Below are 12,547 nucleotides of genomic sequence, written 5' to 3'. Positions count from 1 at the left end.
ACTGCCTCCCACCTGTGGGGTGGGTGGGAGGGAGGAGGAGAAAGAGGAAAACAAGAAGGGATGGAGAAAAAGGGAGGTGAAGGGAGGCTAGAGGTGACCTTCTCATGAAGGCAGCAAAAAGACTCTTGAGTGCCTTGCCCCAGCTACTGATCAGTCTCCACTACACTAGCCCACTAGTGTTCAGGGTCTGAGTGCAGAACTCCGGCTACACTCCCATCAATTTTCTCCTCCATAAAACCCATCTAGATCTGCCTGCCTCTCAGGACACTCTTTGCTGCTTTTTAAATTCATCAGCAATGACAGATCTGTGATGAAAGGTGTTATGTTGCAAGGGAAATATGTGAGTTATCTGTCATTAGCATTTAGATTTGAACAAGGATGTTCTGTGACAATGCTCTAACCCAAAGACATCGAGTTCATACTTCGAAGATACTCTCAGGTAGGCAGAAGGAAGACAGAGCTTGGGGACAGAGTAGACACCTAAGACCTCACCCTTTAATTAAGTGACAATCCAACCTTTTAGAGTAATAGCTGCTTGCATTTTAAATTTCTTTACAAACTATAAAATGTCTTTATTTGACCCCCATGCAATTCTACAAGGGTAATATTTCCTGTTTGATAGATACAGAAACCAACTCAGAGATACTAGAGATAGGGTGAGTAAGTGCAAAGTAAAGACCTTAACGCAGGCGTTGTGACTGGAGATATAGTGCTCCTCCCATAACTGCTTTCCTGGGCATGGAGGTAAGTCTAAAGGTCCAAGAGGCATCCAGTTTCAGATCAAACACCAAGTTGCTATTGCTAATGAGATCAAGCTGACAAGATATATAGTGTGGGCTAACCTAGCACTACAAAGTAATGGTGATGAATTTATTATTTTTTTCCATAAAACCAAATCTAAAAAGTTATTTTCATAATCATTTTTTTAAACAAATCCTTCCAGGCTTACAAACACCGAAGGCAACAAAATCTGCGGCACACTAAAGCCACACGATTGAGACTGGTAGCAATGACACAGTGTCAGGAACCTAGAAAACTAGTTTGTATCAATGACCCCAGTTGAAAAATATTTCAAAGTATTCTATAGTATCCTTTTTATTTTAGTCTTTCACCTATTCGCAGTGTACAGTAACACACAGAAATTCCGTTTAAAAATTGTGGTGGGAATCCTCCATATTATATGGCTTTGAGCCTGCACAGGATACTTATTTGATTAGAGTTGGTTGATAAAGGCCTAAAGCAGAGTTCAGTCCACAGAACAGACTAATTGTTTTCTTTTCCAAGATTCACTTTTTCCCTTTTAGTCCCTGCCAACCATGTGGTGCAGATGTGGCATTTGTTGAAAGGGCTGCTTGGATGAGGTGGAAGGACAGCAGCATAAAAGCCACTCCAGGTGATGCTGTGTCCCTGGTCTCAAGGTGCTTCTGGACCTGGAAACACTAACATCGCCTGGGCACTTGCTAAAAACACACATGCTCCTACCCAAGACCGACTGATTCAGAAGCAGCAGTCTGTGCTTTAACCAGCCCTCCACGTGACCTGTGGTAGGCTGAAGTTTGAGAACTACTACCCTAAGTTGATCATTAGAGAGCATCAACTTCCAATTTAAAGGATCCTATCATTAATTATAATACTGGTATACTATAAAATTTGCATAGAAATATGATTCCTGCTCTTTCCCATCTTGCAAGATGGTGGGCGAAAAAGCGGAGAAGCCGGATACTACGGAGAAGAAACCTGAAGCCAAGAAGGCTGATGCTGGTGGCAAGATTAAGAAGGGTAACCTCAAGGCTAAAACTCCAAAGAAGAAGAAGCCCCACTGCAGCCGAAACCCTGTCCTAGTCAGAGGAATTGGCAGATATTCCCAATCGGCTATGTATTCGAGAAAGGCCATGTACAAGCGAAGTATTCAGCAGCAAAATCCAGAACTGAAAAGAAAAAGAAGGAGAAGGTTCTTGCTACTGTCACAAAACCAGTTGGTGGTGATAAGAATGGTGGTACCCGAGTGGTTAAACTTCACAAAATGCCTAGGTATTATCCTACTGAAGATGTGCCTCAGAAGCTGTTGAGCCATGGCAAAAATCCTTTCAGTCAGCATGTGAGGAAACTTAGAGCTAGCATCACTCCTAGGGCCATTTTGATCATCCTCACTGGGTGCCACAGAGGCAAGAGAGTGGTTTTCCTGAAGCAACTGAGCAGTGGCTTGCTACTTGTGACTGGACCTCTGTCTCTTAATTGAGCTCCTCTGTATAGAACACACCAGAAATTTGTCATTGCCACCTCCACCAAAATTGGTATCAGCAGTGTGAAAATCCCCAAACACCTCACTGATGTTTACTTTAAGAAGAAGCTGCGTAAACCCAGATGCCAGGAAGGTGAGATCTTCAACATGGAGAAAGAAAAATATGAGATTACAGAGCAGTGCAAGGTTGATCAGAAAGCTGTGGACTCGCAAATTCTGCCAAAAATCAAAGCCGGTCCTCAGCTTCAGGTCTACCTCTGCTCTGTGTTCGCTCTCACAAATGGAGTTTATCCTCACAAATTGGTGTTCTAAATTTCTTACAAAGAACCTAATTAAATAACAGATCCATGAAAGAAAAAAAGAAAGAAAGAAAGAAAGAAAGAAAGAAAGAAAGAAAGAAAGAAAGAAAGAAAGAAAATGAAAGGAAGGGAAAGGAAAGGAAGGGAAGGGGAAGGGGAAGGGGAAGGGGAAGGGGAAGGGGAAGGGGAAGGGGAAGGGAGGAAGGAAGGAAGGAAGGAAGGAAGGAAGGAAGGAAGATAGATAGATAGATAGATAGATAGATAGATAGATGATTCCTTACCGCATGCCCACATATCCACTGGTTTTCCATAAGGATCTTTACGTAAAACTTCTGGAGAAAGATATCCGGGTGTGCCAGCAAAACCTAGGGAAAATGGGTGTTAAGGAGTCAGAGTTGACTTAACAAAACCAATATGATATAGGAAACTAAGGAATAAAACATTTGGAGGATGTTTTAACCTTCTAATATGTTTGTCAAAATAAAATAAGGCTCTCAGAAGATGAAAATAACGCAGACTGGTTTCTCTCTATAGTAGTATCAACACTAATCTGCTTGGTAGCTTATTGGAAAAAGTACATTTATTTCCAGACATGAAGGCTACTTTATTGTGCTATACAGTCAGCGCGTGTACTTAAGTCTACTCGGTTAGCAGTTCTTATTCTCACGTACTTATGTCAGAACTGAAACAAAACCTGTGAAAGATAAGAACACACCACCCTAAAATATGCCACGGTGGCATACTGATTATTTTTAGCTGAAGGCAACTGAGAATTAGCAGATGTATGACAGGCTCTTTAATCTCCTCCTTTCTACCCAAAAGTAGGGCATACATTTCTTGTGGAAAAGGTGCCCTCCCTGTGCCAGGAAGAGAACATTCTTGGCATGGGAATTGGTGCCAAGATGGATCTACACAAACCAACCTTAGTAAAATAGCCTTGCTCTTCCATTAGTTTCTCTAGGTATTTCCTCATTATTCCCCCCACAGTTTAATGCCCCTAGCCCAAACCCTTTTTTCTTTGTCTTGTCAAATCTCCACAATTTATCACTTTTTGTTAAAATGGGATATAATTCCTTGGGTCTAGCCTTTCTCTAGGTCTTCATTTCTTCTCTAGAAAGGCATTACAATATTAACATTAAAACAAATTGTTTGCTTTTCTCCTGTTCATCAGTCTTTTGTCAGTTCAACTCACAGGCCCCCGCCACAGACCTAAGAGGGAAAAGACAAAGTCTTTCCTCCTCTATACCTGAAAAGAAATGAGGAGAAATTTGAAGATAGGGTTAGAACCTGACAAAAGATGATAGTTATCATGATATCTACGTAATTTTATTATGAGAAGCATTCACCTATAAAACAGAAGGACACAAAACATAGATGCCAAGTAAATATTTTTGGAAATTGAGGTAGTCTATGAGGTGAGGATGGGGTTGAGAGAAGTTGAAGAATTCACTAAAAGAAATAAGCCCGAAATACATCAAAGAGATCACAGTGTACTAATAAATAGTCAGTGTGTACTCATAACTGAATTTAAAGAGAAGATTCAGGAACATTTGAATGAATTACTATTGAGCAAGTATCAACTAGAATTTTGAGAGAGATGTGGTAAGAGAAACTAGATGGCAGAATAAAGTTTCATTATTGTATAAATCAATGTAAACTCCAATAAGGTACGCTTAAATAACAATCAATTTATAGCTAGAACCTAGAGTAACATTTTCCTTATTTCTGAAAATAATAGGTTTCAAATAAAAATATTTACTTTCAAAAAGACTAAAAATAACTATTCTGATTTGGTAGTTTTATTTAAAGGCACACATAAAAACAAAACATTTCTTTAAAAGGATATGTAATCAGGAATTCCTCTAACCACAAATCACTGAAGAAGCTCATTATACATTTACTGGGATGCAAAATTCTGTGGAACGGAGCTTTTTCTTCCCATCTTCAAAGCTATTAAGTACAAACAATGTATAAAAAGATATAAAAACAAATATGTGTGTGTGTGTGTATACGTGTGTGTGTGTGTGTGTGTGTGTGTGTGTGTGTGTATAAATGGCATGGTTATTTCTGAAATAAATTACTTTAGAAAGTGAGGCAAAGGGCTGGGGATTTTAATCCCCTTCCCCTTGTATTACTTTTCCTTTTCTTTGTAGTGGAGGAAGATGGAATGGACAGTGTGAAGGGACTCCAAAAAAAAGAGCCCTGTATTGTAGTTTAAGCTTTACATGGACCACAACAGATCTACCTCTTCTTCAAACTTTACTTCAAAGAAGCATTTGCTTGACAGTTGTGAGGTAGAAGAATTCCTGAATAATGGCAGTTCCATTAACTGAAGTTTGAGGATTACCTTAAGGAGTGATGTCAGTCAGCTAATTCCAAGGTAGGGCTGGGCACAAGAGTTCTAAAGAACTTCTGGTATGCCACACCTGCTCTCTCTCATTCCAACTCCTCCCAAATTGAGACACAGACAAAGGAACCCAATGAGAAACTGATGCCAAAGTCCAGGTTAAAGACTAAGGTCCTAGCCTACACTTAAGATTCTTTATCACTCAGTTCCCCTTTATTTACCCAACATGATTTCTTTCTACTCCGCAGCATTTGATCTGATTAATCTCTTTAAGGTCTCTTGAAAACAGACTTCTCATTCTTGCCCTTGATGTTACTTTTTCTGTTCCTTAAAGCCTCAATTTCTATCTCTACCTTTTCTCTAACAAAGGGTGGGCTATGAGTTATTTCCACCCTAGTGATCTCTTTGGGTAACTATAATTCTCAGTGGTCCTTCCTTACTCTAAATTTTGAGTATTCTTTTATATACAATCTATAACCTCCTATCTAGCATCAGTAAAATTTAATGTGTGTCTTAAATATCTTAGTAGAATACCTTTCCTAGAGGAGGAAATGTTAATAATATTTCATCTAGGTATAAAAGATAAGTCACCATGTGATTTAGAAATGAAAAGATAATTTTAAATGTAAATTATTACAAACCTTTTCCGGAGACTGAAATGCTAAGAAAACACCATCACATTCATTCTTATTTGATATAGTTATCATTTGAGCAGTCAGTGGGGTCCTTACTCCTAACAATACTTAAGTACAGTAAAACCTTGGATTGCGAGTAACTTGTTTTGCAAGTGTTCTGCAAGATGAGCAAACATTTCTAATAAATTTTAACTTGATAAATGAGCGATGTCTTGCAATACAAGATGTGATGCCGAATGTCACATGATCACAACTGAGCCAATGGTTCTCTCTCTCTCTCTCTCTCTCTCTCTCTCTCTCATTGCAGGACTCTGGGTGATCGTCGCTCCGATGCTTGGTCTCAGGCTGTTGTGTTTGGCAGATATCAGTGATTCTTCAGAATGTTGGAAGGTGCCCGTAACTGGTGGTAGTGTATTATTTGTCACTTCAAAGCACCTGTGGACAGTCCCTTGCTTTTCCAGACAAGAGGAAGCTTAGGAATGCTTTGCTTCATTCTAGATCAGGCTGCCTGCAGATATAGACCCTTTCCTCTGCTGCTTTATTGCCAGTTACATTAAATATGGTGTATGACAAGAGTTGATTAATACTGTACTGTACTCAACATCCGTGTTAGCATATACAATGGCCCCCATGCAGAAAAAGATTCCATTAAGCTAATAGGTAGTAGTTATTCTGTTAGTGATAGTGAAAGTGGGTCCTAAACAATAACCCTCCTCTCTTTTGTTTCCTTCACACCAGTCACAAGGGTTTTCAAAGATAGGTGCAGGTTGTTTATTTTTCATTACATTTTGTATTATATTCCAGTATTGTAATCATTTTTATATGAATATTTTTGGGTTGTGGAACAAATCATCTGAGTTTCCATTATTTCTTATTGGGAAATTCACTTTGATATACAAGTGCTTTGGATTACAAGCATGTTTCTGGAACAAATTATGCTCACAAACCAAGGTTTTACTGTATAATCTAAATGTACAAACATTAAGGAACCGTGTACTGTGCAATGTGTTCTCATGAATACCAAAATACTGAGGGTAAAATGGATAAAACCTTCTTTAGCAGGAGATTAAACTCATAAGAATCTTGTTTTTCATGATGTATATTATTAGCAAGTAAATTAATGAGAGCTTGTCTTCTTTAGAGATAGTATGTTTTTCTCACTCTGAAAAACCAATAGGATATCAGAATATACCAAAACAAATACAGAATTACTTACTGTTGGAAATGTATCCATTGCATTAAAAAAAAACACCTTAATATTTAGAAAAAGAGACATAACAGCAACCAAGTAAAACAATTCTTACATGAAGCAAGATGGTGGTAGTTATACTTTTTTGCCCTAACAGCAACAAAGAACTAGAGATATATTGTAAATAGCACTTCCAATCCCACAGGAGAAAATGGGCTGTATTTGGATATTTTGCTTTGGTAAATTTTCTAGCCATCTTAACAAATGTAGTGACACAAGGTGTTACTTCTAGCATTTTGGCTAGTGCTCAAATAAATCGGGGCTAAGAAGACAGAAGAAATTATCATGAGAAAAACATTTAGGCTTGAAAAGGAGTATTGAAAAAACGCAATAAAGAGCTTCTATAAGCCTTGTCTCGTTTTTATTTATAGAAGAACTCTTAAAATAAAATTGTGCAAAAGCCTGAACTCCTGGCATTGCACAAAATAAAGAGTTCTGCTCTTTTCTTAAAATTAAAATAATTTATTTTATTAAAATAAAAAGACTCCCTGCCTAACATTGATAATACATTTTAAAAGATAAAATTAATCAAATACACGAGACTATGCTGGTAGGTAATACTGAATAAATATCGAATCAAGTCGTTCATACTAAAACATGCTTTTACTTTAAAATTTATGATATATCTGGTAGAACACCCACAAGATATATTATATACACCACATGCCTCCTTCTCAGGTAGGTTACAATGAGGATTCACTTGAACTTGAGTAGAATAAACAGAATATATGCTAAAGAAAAAAAGAAAAAAAAAAACTTGTGTTTTCCCTTAAGCTTATAAACTATGTTTTTTTCTTACACTTGTTGAAATGCTGAATTTTCTTAGGACTTAAAATGCACCTCTTAAAAGTCATTACTCTAATAGATACCCTAGCAAGAACTTAACTGTCATAGAATCATGCAGAAGAAGAAATGGGGATTTTATTCCCAATCTGTCATTCTTTCTCTGGAACCAGATCACTTTTAGAAATAAACCAGATCACAATTTGAAATTTGTGTACTTTTATTTGGATGCTATTGCTTTCACTAACTTGGTATTTGGTTTTTCCACTCATGGATTTGCTCAACAACTTTCACTAAGTAGGCAAAGAACTGTGACATTGTGTTCCCTGCCAAGATGGTTTTGAAAACTTATTCAACATCTTTTGTAGCACAGGTATGTTCCTTGCAAGGAAGTGTTTATTATAACTGCTTACAAAGAGGACAATGGACCTCACAGAGTTAAAGTGACTTGCCCAATATCATACAGCTATTAAGAACCACAGGATATAAGCTTGGGTATTCTAGTTCAAAAAGCGGAGTTTTTTGCACTACACTCAATTCTGTCCTCAGCTCAGAGCACAAGAGATAAAACATAGAGCTCAAAAACAGGGGAGATTTAAGGAGCTCAATAATATCATTCTTGCAAGCACCAAGCCAAATTACTGTTGTTAATTTGCAGCCTCAGCTCTGATAATAGGGCTTGTCTTGTTCCTGATATCTAATCATCACCTTGTACCCAGTTCTGACAATTACATCCCTTAGCCTAAATCTAAGTCCCTATTTTGGTATCCTGCTTCATACCTGGAGTCTTGTGAAACAGGTTCCTGGTTTTCTCTAGATGGGGCTAAAGTCCAACCTCTAGGGTTCTGATTTCCTCTAAACAGATTTCCTTAGAGTTCAGAGACCCTGTCTGTTTTGCATGGTATCTGGAACTTGTTTCTGCGTACTCATTAGTTCAAGCTGTCATCAGGGATAGTTTGACCTCCTGCATTAGCCTAACTGGTCCCTTGCCTTGAGGCTAAGTATCCTTAAGCCACCCTCCACATCGTTACCCACAACATCATTACGTAACATAAACCCAATTATGTCCTTCCCTACTTAAAATTTTTCACCAGATCCTTGAAACTTCTAGGATAAAAGCCAAATCCTTCAAAAGCACATAAAATCCTTTCCCACCTCATTAACTACCACTCATCCCAGTATACTTTATACTTTACTATACCAAATTTCTTGTTATTCCTTAAATAGAAACAATAGTTTCATGCCTCTGAGATTTTGTATGTGCTGATCCCTCTGCATGGCCTTTATGTTAGTGAACAAATACTCATTCACCCATTAGGGAGGCAGAAAAGCACACCAATCACTGAAACTTTCCCCACAGGCAGAATTTCAGACTTCCTCTCTTGTGCTCCACAGCACTTCATGCATGCTTCTTTTAAGATGCTCCCACACTGCATGGTAAATAGTTATTGATATGAAAGTGTCAGCATCTTGAGGGGGCAGAGCCTCATGCTTAATTCAAGCATCCCCATTAATTACTCAGTCCATCTCTGCGATTACCCTGCTACTTCCTGTTGGACCCCAACTCCAAATTACTATATATTCTTTATCTGTGTCAACCATGTTCTTACCCAGGATACAAAGATGTGACTGTATCTCCAATTTACAGTACTTATTCTAGGTCTTACTTTCTCTGAGTTTGCAATTAACAGGAACAAGCTTATTCACATGTCAAAATATGACAAACCAAATGCCAAATTTGGAGATACTAAATTTATCTGGTGGGTGAGGAGAGACTTCATGCAAATGACGGTATTAAGCTTAGGAGGACTCACGGACAAGGGTAACAGTCAGGTACTACTGAAACAGGACAGGAAGCAGAAAATGAGGTCCTAAATTAAGCTGCTGGCAGAGGAGATGGGAGAAGGCTGCCATGTCATCTATTCCCAGTTACTAGCTGGGACAGATTAGAGACAGAATGAATCCTGGAAGCTCTGTGCACACCTTATCTTTAGGAAAACACAGAGAGGGTCTGCATGTAAAACAAAAGGAATAAGCATTTTTTTGAGTGCTCTGTTGTTGTTCAGCGAACAAGCAATGAGAAGTGAAAAAAATCATTTAAAAAATAACCTAACCTCAATACATTGAAAGTCAGAAAAGTAAGATTGAGGCTTGGGGAGAGGTTATATTTTGGGACATTACATGAAAAACTGGGTCAGTACTGAGAAGCGGCAAAAACGGAGGCATAAAAAAAAGTGAATAAAATAACCTGACAGGATAAATATTAAAACAATCCACAAGCCTGGTTTTCTATGCTCTAATTTAAACTCACAGTTAATTTCTTTCTTAACTGTAAACAAACAGAAATTTCATCATATAGAAATTTCAAAATTATCAAAATTTTAGAGAGGAAACTGGAAGTTTAAAGAACAGAAGATAATTAAGGTAAACACACACATACACATATTATAATATTTTTAGAACCTTAATTTCTTAATCAAAAAATATGTGAAATAGTCCATATTTCCTGAGTACCTATTTATACAGCAGTTTTTGGCATCAAGTAAGGTTCTGTGTGAACAATCAATTTCTTCTCAAATGAAAAATAAGTCCTTTTTGAACACTGCAACCCTCCCCATTAATTCTTGGTACAGGATTCATTTTCTCACTCATCCCTTAAGAAAAAGTCAATGTGTTACTGTTCTCATATTAATATTTTCCCTTAAATTACTTCTAGATCATATACCCTTTAATGTCAGTAAAATTAAGTGCTTATAAAGATCTAATGTCTTCAAATTTAGTCAGGTTGTTGTTAGAGGCAACATTTCTGTCTTATTTTGGCTGGGAAGTGGGCTACAATGAGCCAGAAGAGAATGAGCAGCATGAAGTAGAGAGAGGCCCTACTCACCAAACCACGCCTGCTGGTCTCCTTGAACTTCTATGGCTAAGCCAAAGTCTGCCAGTTTCACAGCTGCTCCCTTGGATTTGCTAGCTAAAAGCAAATTCTCAGGCTTTATTTAGAAAGAAAAAAAAAAGAGACTGAAGTGAGAACCTATTTTAAGTGACTATTCAAAACTAACAACATATTTTGTAAGAATAGGAAAAAAAAAAAGTCATGCACTGTCCTCTCTCCAGGAGACTGTCATTCCTAAATCTCAGGGAAAATATGGTTAGAAAAATGATTAAAAATTATCATGTGTGCAGGCTTCAGACAGATGCAAAAATGTACTAGAGAGATACTGGGCAGAAGAGAGAATACACTTGGGGAGAGATCAAATGAATGGAAGCACCTGTCTTGACCTGCTCACATGCTTCCAAGGGCTGCTGAGGTCCAGACTTGGCCATGGACATTGACTTAGAAGCCTAATAGAGCACAGACATTTTCAGCAGAAGGAAACTTGGCAAAATGATAACAAGAGTTGGACCAATCTACAGACATTTGGCAAATGAAACTGTGCAAATTAAATCCTAGTTGACTTCAAGAGTTTGGACCCAAATGTAGTGATTTTGATTCCTCAATGTTTCCAAACAATTTCTGAACAAATTTTGGAGTCTTATTCTGAATTACGTATTAAATTGCTGTCTTTAAGAATCTGTTTATTCTTAAAGGCAGGAAGAGTGTACTACTATTTGCCAAATGTTATAGTTAGCTTTTTTTCTTCATAAGCCAGTTTTTTAAAACATAATTTATATGTCTACAAAGTGTGATTCAAATCATTCTTTATATATGTGTTCTCACATGTTGGAATACTATAAGAAATACATATTTTCATTTTCTTGGGTATTTATCGTTGTTCAAGGACTGATAACTCAGTCTTGGAATAAGGCTGTGTCTATTTATCCCTGTTTCCCAACCAGGGCATCGAGACACACTGGAACTTTGAAAACAGGCATCAGGGCAAAATCCTGAATTTCCCCAGACCGCCTTTGTGGATTTTAGGAACTAAAGGCAGAAGACGGTCAGGAAAAGGAGGCTGATTAAGACATACAGTGAAGTCCACCATCCCCAAGTACACATTTGGGAGTGTAGTTCAACATGTTCTTACCTTGGGCTAAAACCCAGTAAATTTAGATGTGTGCCTCGGACTGAAAAAAGTTGGGAAACAATGGAGTCTACAAGTGCCAAAACAATTGTCTGGAAATCTACATATTCAGGTCATTCAAATTGGTTCTGTTTATGTGTTAGCAAACTAATATAATTTTTTTTTCATGAAATGGCTACTTTTTTCTTACTGAATTAAGCAATTCTGTTGGTTGTTTTGACCTTGTATAAACACAGCCTAAACCAATATTTATTGATTAAGCCAGCCATGCAAATTAGCAAAGACTCATAACCAGAACTTGGAAAAAATTAGGTTAAGTCTACAAGAAATAAGAGTGTAGGCAAGTAAGTTTTAATCAAGTACCAGCTTCTTCGGGCTACTGCTGTTCACTGCCATCAGATTCATCACTATTATGACAATAGGTAACTGTAAGGAAAACTTTGTAATTTCTTAGGGCTGATAGGGTTTTTTTGTTTGTTTTTTTAATCACCTCAACACTAAACACATGGTAATTTAATGTGGACACTGGGATAAAGATGTCTCAAGGATATGAAAGATCTCCAGGCTGAAATAACTTTTAGTAAAAACCTAACACTCAAAATTAGTTGGAACTCTGTTGTCTATTAATGTAGTACAGTACCTAACAATGTTATATTATTAATATTTGACATTTTGTTTTCATTAATAAAATTTATGGCCCACTACATTCACACATTTTCTAATTTAATCACAATGTGATTTCCAGCTATTAATTTATGGAATAAATGACTTGGAAAAACCACATCAAACTCTAAGCAATAGTTTAGTTCTTTGTAACCTTCACGTTCAAAAGCATTGAGATGTCAGAGATCTCTGCTAATACACATCTGTCCTAATTTGTCAACCACACTCATTCAAGGAGAGTTCCAATCACTTTAGAAATCTCAGTCATTTGGGGTCTTTTAGATCAAATAATACTGAAGTTGTTGAG

General features: G+C 37.3%; 1 protein-coding gene and 1 pseudogene across 8 annotated transcripts in view; one reads left to right on the top strand and one right to left on the bottom strand.

Annotated features, from left to right (window-relative positions):
• Positions 1-12,547, bottom strand: part of CAMK2D (calcium/calmodulin dependent protein kinase II delta) — a 317,423-nt gene that overhangs the window by 65,744 nt on the left and 239,132 nt on the right. For all 8 annotated transcript variants that reach the window (XM_042935660.1, XM_042935653.1, XM_042935655.1 and 5 more), the window contains 2 exons: positions 10,443-10,545; positions 2,823-2,906 (listed from right to left, as the gene is read on the bottom strand). In XM_042935660.1, the coding sequence (XP_042791594.1) occupies positions 2,823-2,906; positions 10,443-10,545 (187 nt within the window). The remainder of the gene's footprint in view (positions 1-2,822; positions 2,907-10,442; positions 10,546-12,547) is intronic.
• Positions 52-2,587, top strand: LOC122217938 (annotated as a pseudogene).

The sequence above is a fragment of the Panthera leo genome, chromosome B1, assembly GCF_018350215.1.
Source record: "Panthera leo isolate Ple1 chromosome B1, P.leo_Ple1_pat1.1, whole genome shotgun sequence".
Lineage (NCBI taxonomy): Eukaryota > Metazoa > Chordata > Mammalia > Carnivora > Felidae > Panthera > Panthera leo.
Note: the sequence above shows the minus strand (reverse complement) of the source record. Positions and strands in the feature narration are given on the sequence as shown.